At 58.2% G+C, this 17,180-nt stretch overlaps 1 protein-coding gene and 1 non-coding gene across 5 annotated transcripts in view; both read left to right on the forward strand.

The window, feature by feature from the left end:
* Trnav-cac (transfer RNA valine (anticodon CAC)) lies at positions 1-73 on the forward strand. The gene has a single exon. It is a non-coding gene; the product is annotated as a tRNA-Val (tRNA).
* A 504-nt stretch (positions 74-577) lies between these two features.
* Dpp9 (dipeptidyl peptidase 9) overlaps positions 578-17,180 on the forward strand; it is a 30,941-nt gene continuing 14,338 nt past the window's right edge. For 2 of the 4 annotated variants that reach the window (XM_090340620.1, XM_090340629.1), the window contains exons 1-8: positions 3,956-4,074; positions 8,115-8,374; positions 12,119-12,231; positions 13,418-13,591; positions 13,689-13,857; positions 14,148-14,261; positions 14,958-15,086; positions 16,724-16,785. In XM_090340620.1, the coding sequence (XP_090196746.1) occupies positions 4,019-4,074; positions 8,115-8,374; positions 12,119-12,231; positions 13,418-13,591; positions 13,689-13,857; positions 14,148-14,261; positions 14,958-15,086; positions 16,724-16,785 (1,077 nt within the window). In that variant the 5' untranslated portion in view covers positions 3,956-4,018. Of the gene's footprint in view, positions 729-3,955; positions 4,075-5,731; positions 6,050-8,114; positions 8,375-12,118; positions 12,232-13,417; positions 13,592-13,688; positions 13,858-14,147; positions 14,262-14,957; positions 15,087-16,723; positions 16,786-17,180 lie in introns of those variants that run through there. The other 2 variants (XM_090340640.1, XM_090340648.1) reach the window with 2 other exon arrangements.

Below are 17,180 nucleotides of genomic sequence, written 5' to 3' on the forward strand. Positions count from 1 at the left end.
GTTTCCGTAGTGTAGCGGTTATCACGTTCGCCTCACACGCGAAAGGTCCCCGGTTCGATCCCGGGCGGGAACAGTGTGCTGTGTGTTTTTTCTTTTTTGGTAGAACTTTTTCCCTTTCCTCTTCATGAAGTCCGGTCTCTTACCGTAAGCCTAGCAACCCTTGTTTGTATTTTTCTTAAAACATTTTTTTTTTTTTAACTTTGCGGCAATGAAAAAGGTAACGCTGCATTTTTCACTGCAAAAGGCGGAAAATACAGAAACGCACAGCCCAGGGGGAATCGAACACGAGGACGCTGGTTGAAAGGCGGATGCACTAACCACTGTACTACCACCGCCCGCAGGAAAAAGTTTCTCTCTCAAGCTACTTACAGACCAGTCAGCGGTGAGCTCGGGCCGTACCAAACGCCCGAGGGGTGTTCACCCTCGGATTCCCTCGCCCGCTCCGCAGAAAACGCCGCCCGCAGCGCGCTTCACCAGGCCGGTCTCCCCCCGCGGCCGTGTGCGGATTGGTATCGCCCACACTTTATCCAATCAGCGGCCGCCGCCTGGGCAGCTCCGCTTCCGGGTCAAAGGGACCTGAGCCGGCGGGTCCCCGTGTCCGCCGCCGCCGCTGTCCCCCGCGCCCGCCACTTCCGGGGCCGCAGTCCGGGGCATGGAGCTTCGCGCCTGAGGCACCGCCGGCCGCGGGACGCTTCTGCCCAGCCCGGCCGCCGCCGCTCCGCAGCCCGGTGAGCAGCGCCCGCGCCCCGCGTTCCCACGGCCCTGGACCCGCCGTGGCCCGGCCGCTTCCCCAGCCTCCGCCCCGGCCTCCGCGCGCCCCAGGCCCGCCATTGGCGCGTCTCCCCCCCTCCCCGCCCCCCACCGGGCCTCAGTTTCCCTCGCATCCCGCACCGTCCTCTCGCGCTCTGAGCCGACTCAGGGCTGCCGCTGGGCGGGGCGCAGCCTCGCCCTCTGTCCCCTCCCGACCGTGGGTCCGTCCCGCAGTTGCCCCAGGCCCCCTGGCTGAGGCCCCCTTCTCGGGTCGCTCCGCCGGGCGCGTCCAACGACCGCCACCGAGGCCCAGCACCCCCTCTCCCCATGCGGTCCCTCGTTGTGGGGGTGGCCAAGTCCTCGGACTTGTAGCGTGCCACCCCCTTAACTTTCCCAGGCCCGATTCCCCCAATAATGCCGCCTGGCCCTGACCCCGGGGCTCCTCCCGCCGGCATCGCCCGGGCCAGGCCAGCGCCCACCTTCTGCCCCCCCATCCCTGCCCGCGTCATCCCTGCCCTGTCCAGTCTCTATCCCAGGCAGCAGCCCTTTGGGGGGTGGGGCGGGGGGAGACGCCGAGAAAGTCCCTGTTTTGAACAGTAGCCATTAACTTGCTTTCCAGAAGCTGGGGATTATTTCCCCGCCGATGTGAACTGGAGTCACCAGACCCTGGGGGCCCCACTGGGCTGAGGGGGGAGGGCAACTGGACAGCTGGGAGGTCTTATCTCCTAATGAGGGGCAAATCCCAGGGGCTGGAGATTCCCGGATGTGGAGCTAGACTATGATCTTCAGGTGGAAAATGAGTAGGCCCAGGGTGGTCAGTCCCTCAGCTTGTGGCCTTCATGACCGACACCTTGATTTCATCCAGGTTCAGGACTCTTGCCTGTGGCTGAAATGGCGGTTTCTTGGCCGCCGAAAGGAAATTTGCTTGTGTTGGAGTGGAACAGCCAGGCAGGCTAGGGGGAGAGGGGGAGGGGGGACAGGCAGATCTGTGCCACTGCTCTGGAATTTGGGATTGACAGGAAGTGGCTTTCCAAGGCCTCCCTGGGGTCACTGACCTAGGGCGATGGCTATAACATTGTGAGTCCGAGGAAGGCTTTGCCTTTTATGCATTGTCCCACCCAGCTGTCCCTGGTAAGAGCCAAACCAGTGGACCAGAGATAAAGTGGGATGAGGGCTGATGCAACTGGATGGTGCAGGGGTGGGGCCACCCCTCTTCATGGCTTGTAGTCTAGAGATCTGAATGTGGCCTAAGAGGCTTCAACTCCACGCTCACCTTGCTGTGGTGTTTGGGGATATATTTAGTTGACAGTCATTTAGCTTCCATCATAACCTGTGTCATAAAAGCTGTGTGTGTGTGTGTGTGTGTGTGCCAGTGTGCCAATCCTGTGGCTTGAAATCAATGCCTAGGAGCTGTCCTTGGGCTTCTTTTTCTTTTTCTTTTTTGGCTTAAGAGCACCATCTACCATTGAGCCACAGCTCTACTTGTGATGTTTTGGTGGTTAACGGAGATAAAGAGTCTCATAGATTTTCCTGCGGAGGCTGGTTTTGGACCACAATCCTCACGTTTCCATTTCCTCACTGGTTAGGATTACAGGCCTGAGCTACCAGTGCCCACCTGAATCCAGCTCTTTTTAGTATTGAACTCTCATTCTTTGCCACTGTATTATTCAAACCAATCTAGGTTTGCCTTTCCTGCTGTGAGATCTACCATGTGGCCAGATGTGACATCCTGTTTTGGTTTGTGTGTGTGTGTGTGTGTGTGTGTGTTCCTGTGTTTCTGAGGCTTGAACTCAGAGCTTGGGCACTGTTTCTTCCTTACTCAAGGTTACCACTCTACTACCTGAACTACAGAGCCAGTTCTGGTTTTCTGGTGGCTGACTGGTGAAAAGGGTCTCTCTCCCTGGCTAGCTTGGAACTGTGATCCTCAGATCTCAGCCTCCTGAGTAACTAAGATTACAGTCATGAGCCACCAGCAGTCAGTCCCTGAGCTTGCTCCAGGCTAGTGCTCTACCACTGCGTCTCAGCTCCATTTCTGACATTTTGGTGGTTAATTAGATAAAAGGCTTTCTGAGCTGGTTTGAGCCCCTCAGATCTCAGCCTCCTGAGTGAGCTAGGGTGATTTTGTGTGTGTGATCCTTTGGGCTTGAGCCAGGCCCGGGCGCTGTCCCTGAGCTCTTTTGCAGAGGGCTAGCCCTCCATCACCTGGCGCCATGGCGCCACTTCCGGTTTTCTGGTGGTTAATTGGAGATCGGGATTATCATGGATTTGCCTACCTGGGCTGTCTTCAAACTGCGCTCCTCAGATCTCAGCCTCCTGAGTAGCCAGGATTACAGGCCTGAGCCCTCAGGGCCCGGCCTGTGAGACATTCTTAATCTGTGAACGCCTTCCTGGCACGAGTCCTGGCCCTTCTGCGCAGCGGCTGGACAGCCCCTGCGCCGGGGTCCCTCAGACATTAGAGAGTGACTTGGGCCTTTTCCCGAAGGCGGTGGGGGAGGGCCTGCTGCGGGGGATTGGGTCTGGACAGCCGGGGGGGGGGGGATGTCAAGTAGAAGTGACAAATGGACTTACCGCGGAGCGGCTGGCATCCCCGCGATGTCCCTTCTGCTCCGGGGCCTCCTCGCCGATCCTCAGGGGGCGCCTGGGGCCCCGCTGTGCCGGCCAGCAGGGGGAGAAAACAGCGGCCGTTGCCTGGACGACGAGCGCTGGTCCAGGCGCTGCCGCCGACAGGTGGCCTGGTGGATGAATGCACGGGGGAGGCGCCTGGGCGCCGGCTGGGGCGGGAGGCGCCGGCCGAGCGCGCAGCTGGCGCGGGGCGGAGTCGGAGTCGGTGCGTGCGGGGGGAGCACGAGGCCCCCGCGGCCCCCCAGGCCCCCCGCGGCCGGGGTCGGGAGATGCCGAGGCCGCAGCGTGATTTCCGGCAAGTGCCGCGCAGGACGCCGACGCCAGAGCCCCTGGGAGCTCCGCAGGGAGTTGGTTTCCGGTTGTGGGGCCGAGGCGTGTTCGGGGGTCTCCGGGCTTCATCGGGGAGCGCCCGGAGGCGCGGCCGGGCACCCTACAGCCAGCGATGGGGAACTCGCTGCCGGGAGAACACGGCCCAGGCCGGCGAGGCAGCGCGGCCGCTGAGGTTCCGCAGCCCCTGGGCCCCGGCTACGCGCACGGAGCCCGATGCGCGGCCGATGCGGCCGATGCGGCCGCGGCCCCGCTCCGTCCGGGCCCCGGCCCCGGCCCCGCCGCCCCTCTGCGCCCTCCGGGTCACCCGGTGCGGTTGATGCAGAAGGTCAAGAAGTTGCGGGTGGACAAGGAGTTCGCGGCAAGTTGGCCGAGGTAAGGGTAGGCCGGGCCGCGTTCCGCCGCGGCCGTGCGCACCGCGGTGCACCGCCGCTTTTGCGGGAGGCAGCGATTCCTTGCCGCGGGGCCGCGTCCAGGGCTTCTTGGGGTCCCGGGCAGCATCCGCCCCCTCCAGACAGCGTCGTCGCCGTGACAGCCTCGGTGTCCCCCGACGTGGACCCCGCGTGCGGACTCGCGGGCCTGTTGGCGGGTTGGGGGCTGCGGTGGTCCTGGATCTTGGGTCCCCTCCTCTTTCTCGAGGACCTGCGGACCTCCCTGCCGCAGGGTTCCTTGCCCATCGCTAGTACACAGCGAACCGTGCTCCACCGCGAGTCCGGGGCCTCGGGTGGAAAGGCCGCAGATCTGCACGGAGTGTGCCAGCCCGGGTTTTTTTTTTTTCTTTTTTCTTTTCATACTGGGATTTGAACTTAGGCCTCAGCACTTGCTAGGTGGAGCTCTGCTGCTGAAGCTCCGCCCTGGGCCTCTTACGCCCACCCAATCACACATTGTGGATCCCAGCTCCTACCTCGGAGCCCGCCTCCTGCCGCGGGGTCACACCCAATCCCTGAGCCCGACCCATGCTGGATTTCCCGTCTCCTACTGTGGAGTCCCGCCTCCTGCTGTGGAATCACACCCAATCACTGAGCCCGACCCCTGGTGGATCCCGTCTCCTGCAGAGCCATGCCCCCACTTAGAGCCACGCCCGCATGCATCTTCTATTTTTTTCTTTTTTTTTTTTTGCTGGTTCTGGAACTTGAACCTCAGGGCCTGGGCCCTGTCCCTAAGCTTGTTCGTGCTCAAGGCTAGCACTGGAACCACTTGAGCCACAGCACCACTTGCCAGCCTTCCCGCCCACTTCATCCTCCCCCACCTCTCTCCTTCTCTTACTATCTGGAGTGTTTCTCACCTGTTTCAAACCTCTGGTTTTCCTGTTTGTGTCGGAGTAACTGGCACCCTAAGTGTATGCTACTACCCCCAGACTGTTACCCATGTCCTGATGCCCTGGAGCAGTGTGGCAGCCTGGTGGTCTGGGGAGGTGCTGACCACACAGCTCTGAGCCAGGCTATTTGTGTCTGTACAGATGGATTAGGGGCAGCCCTAATGGATGGTCCTCCCTGCCGGTGCTTGCATCGTGTCCCAAGTGGGCAAAGGACAAAGCAGAAGGCCGAGGTGACAGGGCCACACTGGGACCCAGTGGGTCCTCCTCCTTCCCTTCCTTACTGCTGTGTCATTTGAGGAGTCCTGGGACCACAGGAGCTGCAACACTGTTGAGAACTTGTCTTTGACTGCCTTCCCTCACTAGTGGTGTCTGGGGTCCCAGGTGGATGCACAGGACTGCTCCCCGGCCCTGGGAGTACCAGTCCAAATGACATTGCAGAATCCCAGCTGGACTTCAGTAGTGACTTTGTCAAAAAGACTGAAGTGGGGGCCGGGAGTTTGGCCTAGTGGTAGAGTGCTTGCCTAGCATGCACGAAGACCCGGGTTCGATTCCTCAGTACCACATACATAGAAAAAAGCCGGAAGTGGTGCTGTGGCTCAAGTGGTAGAGCTCTAGCCTTGAGAAAGTCCAAGGACAGGTTTCATGCCCTGAGCTCAAGCCCAGGACTGGCAAAAAAAAAAAAAAAAAAAAAGACTGAAGTGGTCTGGCGGCACCTGGCAGGCTTGAGTGCTCACAGCCTGCCCCTTGCCCAGTTGGGGAAACTCTTGACTCAAGGAGCTGCCCAGTGCCGTCACCTGTGGCAATAGGAGTCTGGTTCTTTGGACTCTTCATCATCTCAGCTGTGCTTCTGAGTACAGAGGGGGTGATCCAGGAGCCAAGGCACTAACCCCCGGTCTCAGCCTGTCCTGGAGCCCAGGCTGGATGGTTCTAGCCTCATCCAGAAGATTGCTGGCTATTTCTCCCCATGTCTTGTCTCATCTCTTACCTCCTGGATTGTGGCTTTGCTTCCTGGGCTCTCTGCAAGGATCGGAGGCAAGATAATTCTTTGGGGTTCCTAACTATGAAAATGAGCCATGGGGTGTAAGAAAGGCTTTGCCAGGCTTTTGGGGCTGGAGTGGTGGTTTTATTCTTTTCCTGATGAACGAGGGTTGAATTGGGGTGTCACAGTTGGAGGGGTGCTTATACGGGTCAAAGTTTTTTGGGGTTATTGCCAGCCTTTGGACTCCTGTGGCTTCCTGAGTCCCCAGCCTGCCCTGGGTCCAGCTTCTGGCTAACACTGCCCACGTCTCCCTGCTGCCCTGGAGTGAGACGGCCCCATCTGTGAGCTGTGGCAGGTGGCCGACCTCTGTAGGTTTGGTGTGTGGTGGTCTGTACCTCATGTCTTGGTAACCTGTTCGGGGCACTGGGCTGACCAGCCTGATTCCCTGCCAGGACATGGGCCAGGTGCCTCGGGGACAGCCCTGTCCACCTCCTGGCCCTGCCTCTACGGAGGTCCGTGGTGGGGTCTTGGCATGGGGCACCAGGGTCACATGGCAGGCTTTGGGGGGGCCCTGCCTGCAGTGCCTTAGTGCAGGCTGGGAGCCAGGCTGCTTCTGCTGAAGCTCTTTTCTCCTTCCCCAGCCTGTTTTCTTCCTGTAGAGAGCTGAGCTCTAGGGCCTTGGTTTCCCCTCCTGAGTCAGCCAGGGTCCTGCTGATGACAGTCCCTCTGTGGTTCTTTTTCTTTTTTGGGGGGGAGGGGGAAGAACCAGGGTTTTTGGTGTAACCTAGGCTGACCTAAAGCTGGCGCTCCTCCTCCCTCAGCTTGTGTGATTGCGTGACAGCAGCTCCCTGAGCTGGGCTCTGAGGGTGTCTTCGGACCAGGGCTGTGTGGGGTATCCGGGTTGTGAGTCACAGAGCCTGCACCGGAGTGAGGCCTGTCCCAGCTGTCCTCACCAGCCCACTGGAGCTGCTGGAATCAGGTCCCCCCCCCCCCCAGCTGGCTGTTTAAATTTCCTAAAACTAATATTTACCTGCTTGGCCAGAGCCAGCCTGACTGGACAGCACAGGGAAGGGAGCACATGGGGGACAGCGAGCAAAGTGGGGGCGTCGGCTGGACGTCCTCTGGACGTCTCACCTGGGGTTATCCAGCGTAGTCTTCCCCAGTATCCACTAGCATCTCATCATGCCCCTCAGGCCCTGTCAGGCTTGCCAGGAGTCATTCGCTCTGCAGCTCTCCCTGAGCCAGCCAGCAGCTACCAGGTCCCACATCAGGATCTGGGGATCCAGCTGTGAATGGAATAGATACAAAGCCAGGTGTGTGGCCCACGCCTGTCATCCTGGCTGCTCAGGAGGCTGAGATCTGAGGATCACAATTCAAAGCCAGGCGAGGCACTAAAGTCCCTGAGACTCTTATCTCCAATTAACCACCAGAAAACCAGAAGTGGCAGCGCTGTGACTCAAAGGTTAGGCAGGACAACACCCAGGCTCAGAGTTCAAGGCCCACAGCTGACCAAAAAAAAAAAAAAAAAAAAGACCAGAAAAACCAGCTTTGCTTGTACTATTAGGCCTACAAGGTTTTGAGACACCTGTCCAAATAGTTAAGCTATCTGTTTAGAAGTTGATCAAGCAGAAAGAGGAAAGCATGTTCCAGATAGCGTGTGCAAAGGCCCTGAAGTGCATGAGAAGAGGTCTAGCCTATCTGAGCAGTCCACCAAAGGCCAGTTTAGTTTCTCTGGGGCAGTTATTGGGGGAGGGAGAGAGCCTTGAAGGTGAAGGTGAAGACTGCAGTCCGGGGTGCTTCCTTTTGCAGTGCTGAGGCTGGCTGCAGGGCCTGGCCTGTACCAGGCAAGCTCAGTACCACAGATAAGCTTTAGTCCTGCGGCCCGTGGATAGCCAGGAAGCGCTTGAAGGCTGAGATTTTTTTATTTTATTTTATTTTTTGGTGAGGAGAGTCCAGGAAGATGGCTTCAGACATGGGCTTGGGTGGCAAAGCCATTCCTCGTGAGAAGAGGAATCGCGGATACCTTATGTGGGCCAGCGTGAAGTGGGAATTGGAGCATTGGTGAGGGGGAGCTTGGGTGAGAACCGAGCCCTCTCACCCCTGCCATCCCCTTTTCAGCTTCTCACTGCCTTCTGAGGGGCCTGAGAGGATGTCGGGGACCACGCCCGTGGAGCCGGCCATCCCTGCTGCCTCAGGCGACATGGATGAGGCAGCCGGCCGCTTCCAGGTGCAGAAGCACTCGTGGGACGGCCTGCGGGGCATCATCCACGGCAGCCGAAAGTCCTCGGGCCTCATCGTCAACAAGGCCCCTCACGACTTCCAGTTCGTGCAGAAGACGGACGAGGCCGGCCCCCACTCCCATCGCCTCTACTACCTAGGTGAGCCCAGCCTTGGCCACAAGTCAGGCAGAGGGCCTGGTGAAGGCGGGACCGGACCTGGTCCCCAGTGGTGCCCCGTGTCTCCCCCGGGCCTCACCCCACACTGTGTGTGAAAGGGGCCTTTGCTGAGGGCAGGGCATCGTGATTGTGAGACTGCCTGCCATGGTGCCCCCGCTACCATCCTGTCCAGGTGCCCACGGGAGCACGCTCCCTTGCCAGCCACTTCCACTGTGGCCTGGCCCCTGTCCGGTTCCGGGGCTCTTGTAGCCTCGGCAGCAGGCCAGGCCTTGCCCCACCAGGGACGGAACATGGGTGAGGAATGGGCAACGGGGCCTGCCCTCTCCCACAGGAAGGAGGGACGTGGCCTGCCAGCTGCTCCTTCAGTCCATTTCTTCATCTGGCTGTCAGTCAGAGATGGGGGTCTGTCTCCTCCCTGGGCACTCTGTGGGGCCGGTCATTCTCCTGCATGGCATCCAGGTACTCCCCAAGGAGACAGTGTCTCCAGACACTCCCCCGGGATGGGGGCAGTTGGTCCACTGCCCTAGGGGCAGGACGGTACCAGCTTACCGTCTGCCTCCACATCCCCATCCTCCGGTGAGCACAGCAAGTAGGCTGATGTGTGCTGGCAGTGACAGGCTGAGGGCATCGACACAGGCCATCCTCTCCTGCCCTGCGGGGGGCCCTCCAAAGGCTCAGGTGGCAGGTGGCATTGCGTGGCCCGCACTGACTTTGTTTTAAGCCAGTGGGGAGAGGGTCTATCAGCCTCGGGCATGTGGGGCCCATATACCCCTGCGAGAGCCGCAGAGTGTACATGGTGATAGGAGCAGTAGCTCAGAATCACTGCTCTTTGACTTGTGGCACCATCCCTCCAGTCTCTGCCTCCCTCCTCACGCAGTTCTCAGTATTTCCCTCTGCCTCCCTCCCTCTTACAAGCACACGTGGTGATGGTGCCCCCCCCCCCGAAAAAAAAACACACCCAGAGCACAAGAATCGTGCCCCAGTTTGAGTCTTGATGTGTCCACAGCTCACAACCCTGTCCTACCACATAAAGTGGCATTTGCATCCCAGCTGGAGGAAGGGAACAGTTTTCTTTTTTTTTGTCAATAGTAGGGCTTGAACACTGGGCCTGGGCACTGTCCCTGAGCTCCTTAGCTCAAGGCTACCACTCTACCCCTTGAGCCACAGCTCCACTTCCCATTTTCTAGTGGTTAATTGGAGATAAGAGTCTCAGGGACTGTTGTGCCTAGGCTGGCTTTGAACCACCATCCTCAGATCTCAGCCTGCTGAGTAGCTAGGATTACAGGTGTGAGTCACCTCGCCCAGCTGAAAAATGGACATTAAAAAAAATTAATTTACTTTATTGTTACTATAGAGATGATATACAGAGGCATTACAGTTACATGAGTCAGGTAGTGAGTACATTTCCTTTCATTGTGTCATCTGTTCCCTCATTCTCTCCCAGTCCCTCCCTCCTGTTCCACCCACGAGTTGTATATTTCACTTTCATCAATGGGAAAGGGACATGTTTTTATTTGGAGGCTGCTATTCAGTCTCTATAGAGCTGCCAGGAAGGAGTAGAGACACTCAAAGCTGTCCTCAACCACAAAGGGCACCTCTGAGTTTAAAATGCAGGCTGGTACACAGAAGCCTATTGGCCTCAGGAAGCAGACCAGGAGCCTTCCAGAACCCAGGCAGGGCCCTGTGTGCTGGGCCTACCCCACTAAGGCTGCCCACCTCCCCTCCCCCACCCCTCAGGCTCTGGGGCTCCAGCAACCAGCAGAAATGGAGGACCTCTACCCAGGTCTTGGGGAGAAGGGCTCGGATTGGCTTATTGTAGATCAGATGGTCCAATCAGCTCCTGTGCTTATCTCTGGTGGATGAGTCCTCACCAGCTTTCCCTAGGTTTCCAGAAGGAATCTGATTGGCTCATTGTAGGTCAGATGGTCCAATAGTCTTTCCCTGTGCTGTGTCTAGGTTAGTGAGAACACTCCTGAGAGGAGGCTGCTGGGAGCCCTGCCTGGCAGCCAGTAGCGGCTCCAGAGAGGGGTGTGCACTTAACAGAGACCCCAAAACCAGGCTGCTGCAGCTGAGAGCCATGCTGTCTGTTGGGGTGATGGTCCTGTCCTTGCTACTAACACTGCCAGGCCACCACTGATACAGGGGAGGGCTCTCAGGCCCAGGTGACTGCCATGGCTGTGACTGCAAAGTGGGTGACTATGTGGGGCACCGCTGGAAAGAGCAGGCAGGGAACAACCATAGCGGCTGTCACTGGCATCCTCACGTGCTCCCCCCGTCTCTGTGCCAGGTGTCATGGGCACCAGGGCCAGCAGCATCATGTCCTGAACACACTGGTTGACACCCTCGGTGTGGCCATTTAGTAATCAGTTGCTGGGGGTTTGCAGTGCCAGTGTCCATGGCAGGGCCTGCCTCTACTTGGCCACTTCCTGTTTGGAAGCCCTGACTGCCCTCGGGGGTCCTTGGCCACTTCCTGTTTGGAAGTCCTGACTGCCCTAGGGGATCCCTGTAGGCAGGGCTGTCCCCACAGAGCACATGTGCTTGCTGGAGAATGGCCAACAGCCCTCTTGTCCTCCTGCCCCACAGTGTCCTTCTGGGGGATGCCGGAGTTTGAACTTAGGACCTCTCGCTTGTTAGATAGGGACTCTATCACTTGAGCCACGCCTTGACCCTGTGGCTTGATTTATGTCTAAGCAGAGCCCCACTGAGTGAGATAGAAACCTCACAAGCATTTATGTGCAGCCTGGGCGCCAGTGGCTCAAGTTTGTAATTCTAGCTTCTCAGTTGGCTGAGGTCTGAGGATCACAGCTCAAAGCCAGCGAGACTGGGAAGGTTCTTAAAACTCATCTCCAATCAACCACCAAAAAAGCCAGAAATGGATCTGTGGCTCAAGTGGTAGAGTGTCAACCTGGAGTGAAAAAGCTAAGGGACAATCCAGACCCTGAGTTTAGGCCCTAGGACTGCACCAAAACAGACAAAATCTCAGGGAAAAGCGAGTCACCAGTGGCTCACACCTGTAATCCTAGCTGCTCAGGAGGCCTGAGACCTGAGGATCTGTGTTAGAAGCCAACCTGACCCTTATCTCCAATTAACCACCATAAAACCAGAAGTGGCACGGTGGCTCAAGCCAGGTTAAATTGAGAACATCTTGAATGCTATTCAGTCAGCACAAAGTCCTCGCTGGGCAGGTACTGGTGCTGTACAGGAAGGACTAGTCAAAGCAGCGGAGATCACTGAGGTGATGACTGTCCCCAGGGCATGCTGGGAGACATGGGCCACCCATGTGCTTTTTTTTTTTTTTTCTTTCACCAGTCCTGGCCCTTGAACTCAGGGCATAAGCATTGACCTTGGGCTTACTCAAGGCTAGAGCTCTACCACTTGAGTCATGGCACCCACTTCTGTTTTTTTTCTATGTATGTGGTACCAAGGAATCAAACCCAGGTCTTCTTGCATGCACTAGGGCCAAACTCCCAGCCCACTCCCGTGCTTCTAATGTGGAGTGGCTGCAGTGCCGACACAGGATGCTACCCAGCCGATCTCACAGAAGGCCCGTGGATGCCGACCCTCCAGGCTCCACAGCCCTCACATGTGTGGAGTGCACGAGGAGTGGAGACCACCAACGCAAGCTGTGCCTGGCTTTTGCCTGCAATTCAGGGAGCCAGAGCCATGGCCAGGCTGTGTCCTGGTGCTGGCCAGGCTCCCCATTCTGGGCATGTCCCCTTTCCCCAGGGATGCCTTATGGCAGCCGGGAGAACTCGCTCCTCTACTCTGAGATCCCCAAGAAGGTCCGCAAAGAGGCCCTGCTGCTGCTGTCTTGGAAGCAGATGCTGGACCACTTCCAGGTGAGCCATGCCCGGGGGCCCAGCAGGGCAGGTGGGGGGCCAAGCTGCCCCTCCCGCCCCACATACCACCAAGAGCTCTTACTTTCTAACTGCTTGAAGGGTCAGGAACCAGCTAGGAGGAAGGACGTGCTTCCTGGAGTCTGGCTAATGATTAATCTCCCTCACAAGGGGGCCTAGGGGGCAGGGGGCATGGAGGAGACTGCCTCTGCAACTGGTGTGTTGACTTCTCTTGTTCCATAAAAGTATTGGAAGGCAGTGCATAGGGGTAGAGTGCTGCTTGCCTAGTATGCATGAAACCCTGGGTTCGATTCCTCAGTACCACATAAACAAGAAAGGCCAGATATGGTGCTGTGGCTCAAGTGGTAGAGCACCAGCCTTGAATAAAAGAAGCTCAGGGATTCCTGAGCCCCAGGACTGGCAAAAACAACAACAACAAAAAAAAACTGGAAGGCAGACTTCCTGCAGCCCAGTGCTAGCCTGGCATGCTGGGTTCATTCCAATGCTGAAAGAGAAAAAACAGAAAAATGGCCACAAAGTGCCTGGCGGCCCAGTGTGCTTGAGTCCCCACCAGGTCCAGTCCCCAAGATGACCGAGCTGAGTTTGTGACACTTTCTGCACAGTTGTGGTAATCTTGTCATTGGCTCTGCTCCATCCATGAATTTGTTCCGTAGGACTGGAGATGCCCCACGCCACTGTTCCAGCCTTAATGCATTGCTCCTAGTAAAATCACGTACAGGAGATCTGGAGAAGCGCAGCTCCAGGCCAGCCGGCCAGGCACCAGAGACCCCTCCACCATCACTGGCTGGGCCGGAGGCTGAGATTGGACAGACAGCCCCAGGCAGAAAAGTCCATGAGACTCCTTGTCAATGGAAAACACACTTTGATGGGAAGAATACCAAAAGGGAGCTCACAGAAATAACCTACTTAGCACGTGGGAGGCTGCGTTTCAGTACTGAGAGAGTGATAGGCTTAGCATGGAGGAGAGGCTCGGGAGCCCCAGTCCCCCAGTTCAGTCCCCAGTGCTGAAAGAGAGGAGGGGTGGAGCTCCATATGGGCACCGAGCAGTCCCTCTGGCTGCAGGTTCAAGACTGCTCACAGAAAGCTCTCCCAGGCATGTTGGCGGGCAGCCCAGGCTAGGTGGTCTGCGCGCTGCTGTAGTCAGCGTGGCCTGTTCCTGTGTCCCCAGGCCACACCGCACCACGGGGTGTATTCTCGGGAGGAGGAGCTGCTCCGAGAGCGGAAGCGCCTGGGCGTGTTCGGCATCACCTCCTACGACTTCCACAGTGCCAGCGGCCTCTTCCTCTTCCAGGCCAGCAACAGCCTCTTCCACTGCCGAGATGGGGGCAAGAACGGCTTCATGGTGCGGCCAGGGGCTGTGGGGGCTGTCCAAGGGCCTCATGGCAAGCAAAAGTGGGTGCAGGGTGTGTGGCTACCCCTGACCTGGCCTCTGTCCCCAGGTGTCCCCCATGAAGCCACTCGAGATCAAGACCCAGTGCTCAGGGCCCCGGATGGACCCCAAAATCTGCCCTGCTGACCCCGCCTTCTTCTCCTTCATCAACAACAGTGACCTATGGGTGGCCAACATCGAGACAGGCGAGGAGCGGCGCCTCACCTTCTGCCACCGGGGTGAGGCTGCCACGGGCCTGCTTAAGATAGCCCTAGAGCCTTCCTGAGCAGAGCACCCCATCGCAGAGGCCATTCTGGGCTGCCCACCCAACCCGCCCTTCCCCACCTCCTAGCCTCGTGGTCAGCCCCTTCCAGACTCGAGCTATGGTTATCTGTACACCTGGGGAAAAGGTCCCGGAAGGAGAGGGCGGGGCTATGGCCCTGCACCCCGTGTGTCCCCCCATCCCGGGGACAAGCTGGCTATGTCCACAGTGTCCGGCCAGGGAGCTAAGATGCTGCCATCTCCCCAGGATCATCCAGTGTCCTGGACGACCCCAAGTCTGCGGGTGTAGCCACCTTCGTCATCCAGGAGGAGTTTGATCGCTTCACGGGGTGCTGGTGGTGCCCCACGGCCTCCTGGGAAGGTACACACCCTCCCTATCCATCTCCTGGTCCAGAGTCTACCTGCGCCTAACCTTTGATGTCGGTCTCTGCACTGCCCCTATCACCTGCCATGTCCCTGGGGTCAGGAGGAGTGACCACTGTGGCCTCACCCAGCACCCCCCCATGTCTGGAGATGACAGTGGCCCTGGCTGGCTGGCCCACCCCCTCCGTGGGCTTGTTCTGGCCACTGTCCCAAACCATGGGGTGGTGACATGAACCCAAGGACGTGCTGTCCTGTCTGAAGCCCCGAGGTGTGCCAGGGCTGTTTCCTCCTTACTCCTGTTAGCTCACATGCTCATTTGTTCCTTATTCCCCCCACCCCCGCCCAGGGTGATCCATCTATGCCTTTGATGTCTTAACCTAGCGGCCCCCTTACCAAGGCCTGCTCTTAGCATATGAACTGTGTAGGCTAAGCACAGTGGAGGACTGGGTGTGACTCAGTTGAAGCGCCCCCTGCCTGGCCTGTGTGAGTTCAAACCCTAGCACAGCCACAGGGAAACCATCACAACACCTGGTGTGGGAGGGTTCTGCCCTCATGGTCACCTGTGTGCTGGGATGGCTGCTGCGGACAGCCAGGCCCCAGTCTGGTCTGGCAGGCAGTGCAGGTCCTGAACCATAGGTCCAGCCCTGCGCGTGCGTGAGAAGTGTGGCTGCCCGGCATGTCCCCTTCCTTGCAGGCTCTGGAGGCCTGAAGACTCTGAGGATCCTGTATGAGGAGGTGGATGAGTCTGAGGTAGAGGTCATCCATGTCCCTTCGCCGGCCCTGGAGGAGAGGAAGACTGACTCCTACCGCTACCCCAGGACAGGTGAGGTCTCCAGGGGGACGCCATTCGCCAGTAGAGGGGTTTGCCTCCCTGGCCAGGCCTCAGCCGGTCACTGCTCTACCCACCCAGCTCTGCTGCCAAACACCCTGCAGCCCACATCACAGAGTGCATGGGCCACATGCCTGTGAAACTGGCTTGGTCGCTCATGCCTGTACTCCCTGCACTCAATAGACAGAGACAGGAGGGTCATTCCAGCCCAGGGAAACCCAGCCCTGGCCTCATAGCCAGACTTTCTCACAAAAAAGATTAATAATAGAAGTAGTCTTGTAGCCTGGAGTTTGGCCTAGTGGTAGAGCACTTGCCTAGCATGCATGAAGACCCGGGTTCGATTCCTTGGTCCCACATACATAGAAAAAAGCCAGAAATGGTGCTGAGGCTCAAGTGGTAGAGCTTCTAGCCTTGAGAAAGTCCAAGGACAGTGCTCAGGGCCTGAGCTCAAGCCCAGGACTGGCAAAAAAAAAAAAATAGTCTTGTAGCTGTCTGTAACAGGATACATAGGTTCACCAATCTTGTCCTTGCCACACAAGACCTCAGGGCCCACCATTCTGTGAGGCACCTCGTGCTGGTCCTCGGCTTCTTCCTCTTCCTTTCTGGTGTTTTCCCTTCTCACCATTCGGGGTGTCTGTCCATGGGAGCCAGCTCTGCCTGGAGGAGGAAGGCCAGGCCCCCCCCCTGGAAGACCAGCAACTCTAGTTATTTTTATTTTTGTTGGTTATGGGTCTTGAACTCTGGGCCTGGGTGTTGTCCGTGAGCTCTTCAGCTCAAGGCTGCCATCCTACTCCTTGAGCCACAGCCCCACTTCTGGTTTTCTAGTGATTCATTGGAGATAAGAGTGTCACGGACTTTAGTGCCTGGGCTGCCTTTAAACGTTGGTCCTTAGATCTCAGCCTCATGAGTAGCTAGGATTACAGGTGTGAGCCACCGTACCCGGCACTCTCAAGTTATTTTTAAGTGACTCAGTTGAGCATAGTGGCACATACCTATAGTCCCAGGGGACAAGTTCTAGGCCGACCACAGAGAGAACCTGTCTCTTGACAACTAAATAAGTGAAAAGGCCCTCTGAGCCAAGCAAGCCCAGTACTGGTCTGGACTCACCTGCAGCCCGCCTCACCTGCCCTGACCCTGCCCACAGGGCCTTCCCAGTAATGCTGCCAGCCCCTTCGTGTGCCACAACCCACCTCTGCCCCTGGCTTTTAGGGCCTAGGGCCAGAACAAGGTCTGCTGTGTCTCCCCCCACTACTGCAGCCTAAATTAAGTCTTGCCTCACAGAAGCCTTGTTGATGTCCTCACCCGTGGCAGCCGCCTCCCAGGGCCTATCTCTGCCAATACCAGGCCAGGGTCTGCTGTTCCAGCTGCCAGCCCTCAGCTCCACCTGCAGCACAGCCTCTGCCCTTGCTTGGCAGCCGTGGAGGCGTGCCCCTATCAGGAGGGAGGTCCAGGCCTGAAGTCAGAGCCCAAGGGGACTTGGTGGCATGCCAGGGGGGTACATGGCAGACAGACCTTCGTAACTCTCCCCCGCCCCCACGCCCCTGCCCTGCCCCTGTATCATCTCGTGGCCTGTCTCCACGCCACCAAGTGGGCCCCGCCAGACAGGTGCTCAACTTGCTTTCCCGCCACAGGCAGCAAGAATCCGAAGATCGCCTTGAAGCTGGCTGAATTCCAGACAGACAATCAGGGCAAGGTAGGGGCGGCCATCCCACAGGAGTGGGGGGAGGGCACATGCCCCGTCCTCCCTCCCGATCCAGAGCCTTAGCTGGCCCTGGCCCTATTTGTCTGTAAGCCTCTAGGTAGATTTCACAGGCTTCCCACCGAGGCCTCCCAAGCCAGGTGCGTTGGGAACTGGGTTCTCTCAGGCCCAGCGCTCGGAGCCCCGAGGGCTCAGGTGTGGAGGTTTCTGAGCTCACGGGCGGCTTCCTCAGCCCAGTGTGGTGGGCTCACTGCTGTGGGCCCAGCAGCAGTGGGGATGGCAGTGTCGTGGTGCTTCTTCTCCATCCCCTCATTGGCGTGGAGTTTGGGGTCCGCCTCCCTCCCGGCCACCGGTGGCAGCGAAGGCACAGTTATCCCCAAGCTCACCCC

Source organism: Megascapheus bottae, chromosome 1 (genome assembly GCF_031878675.1).
Source record: "Megascapheus bottae isolate mThoBot1 chromosome 1, mThoBot2.hap1, whole genome shotgun sequence".
Classification (NCBI taxonomy): Eukaryota; Metazoa; Chordata; class Mammalia; order Rodentia; family Geomyidae; genus Megascapheus; species Megascapheus bottae.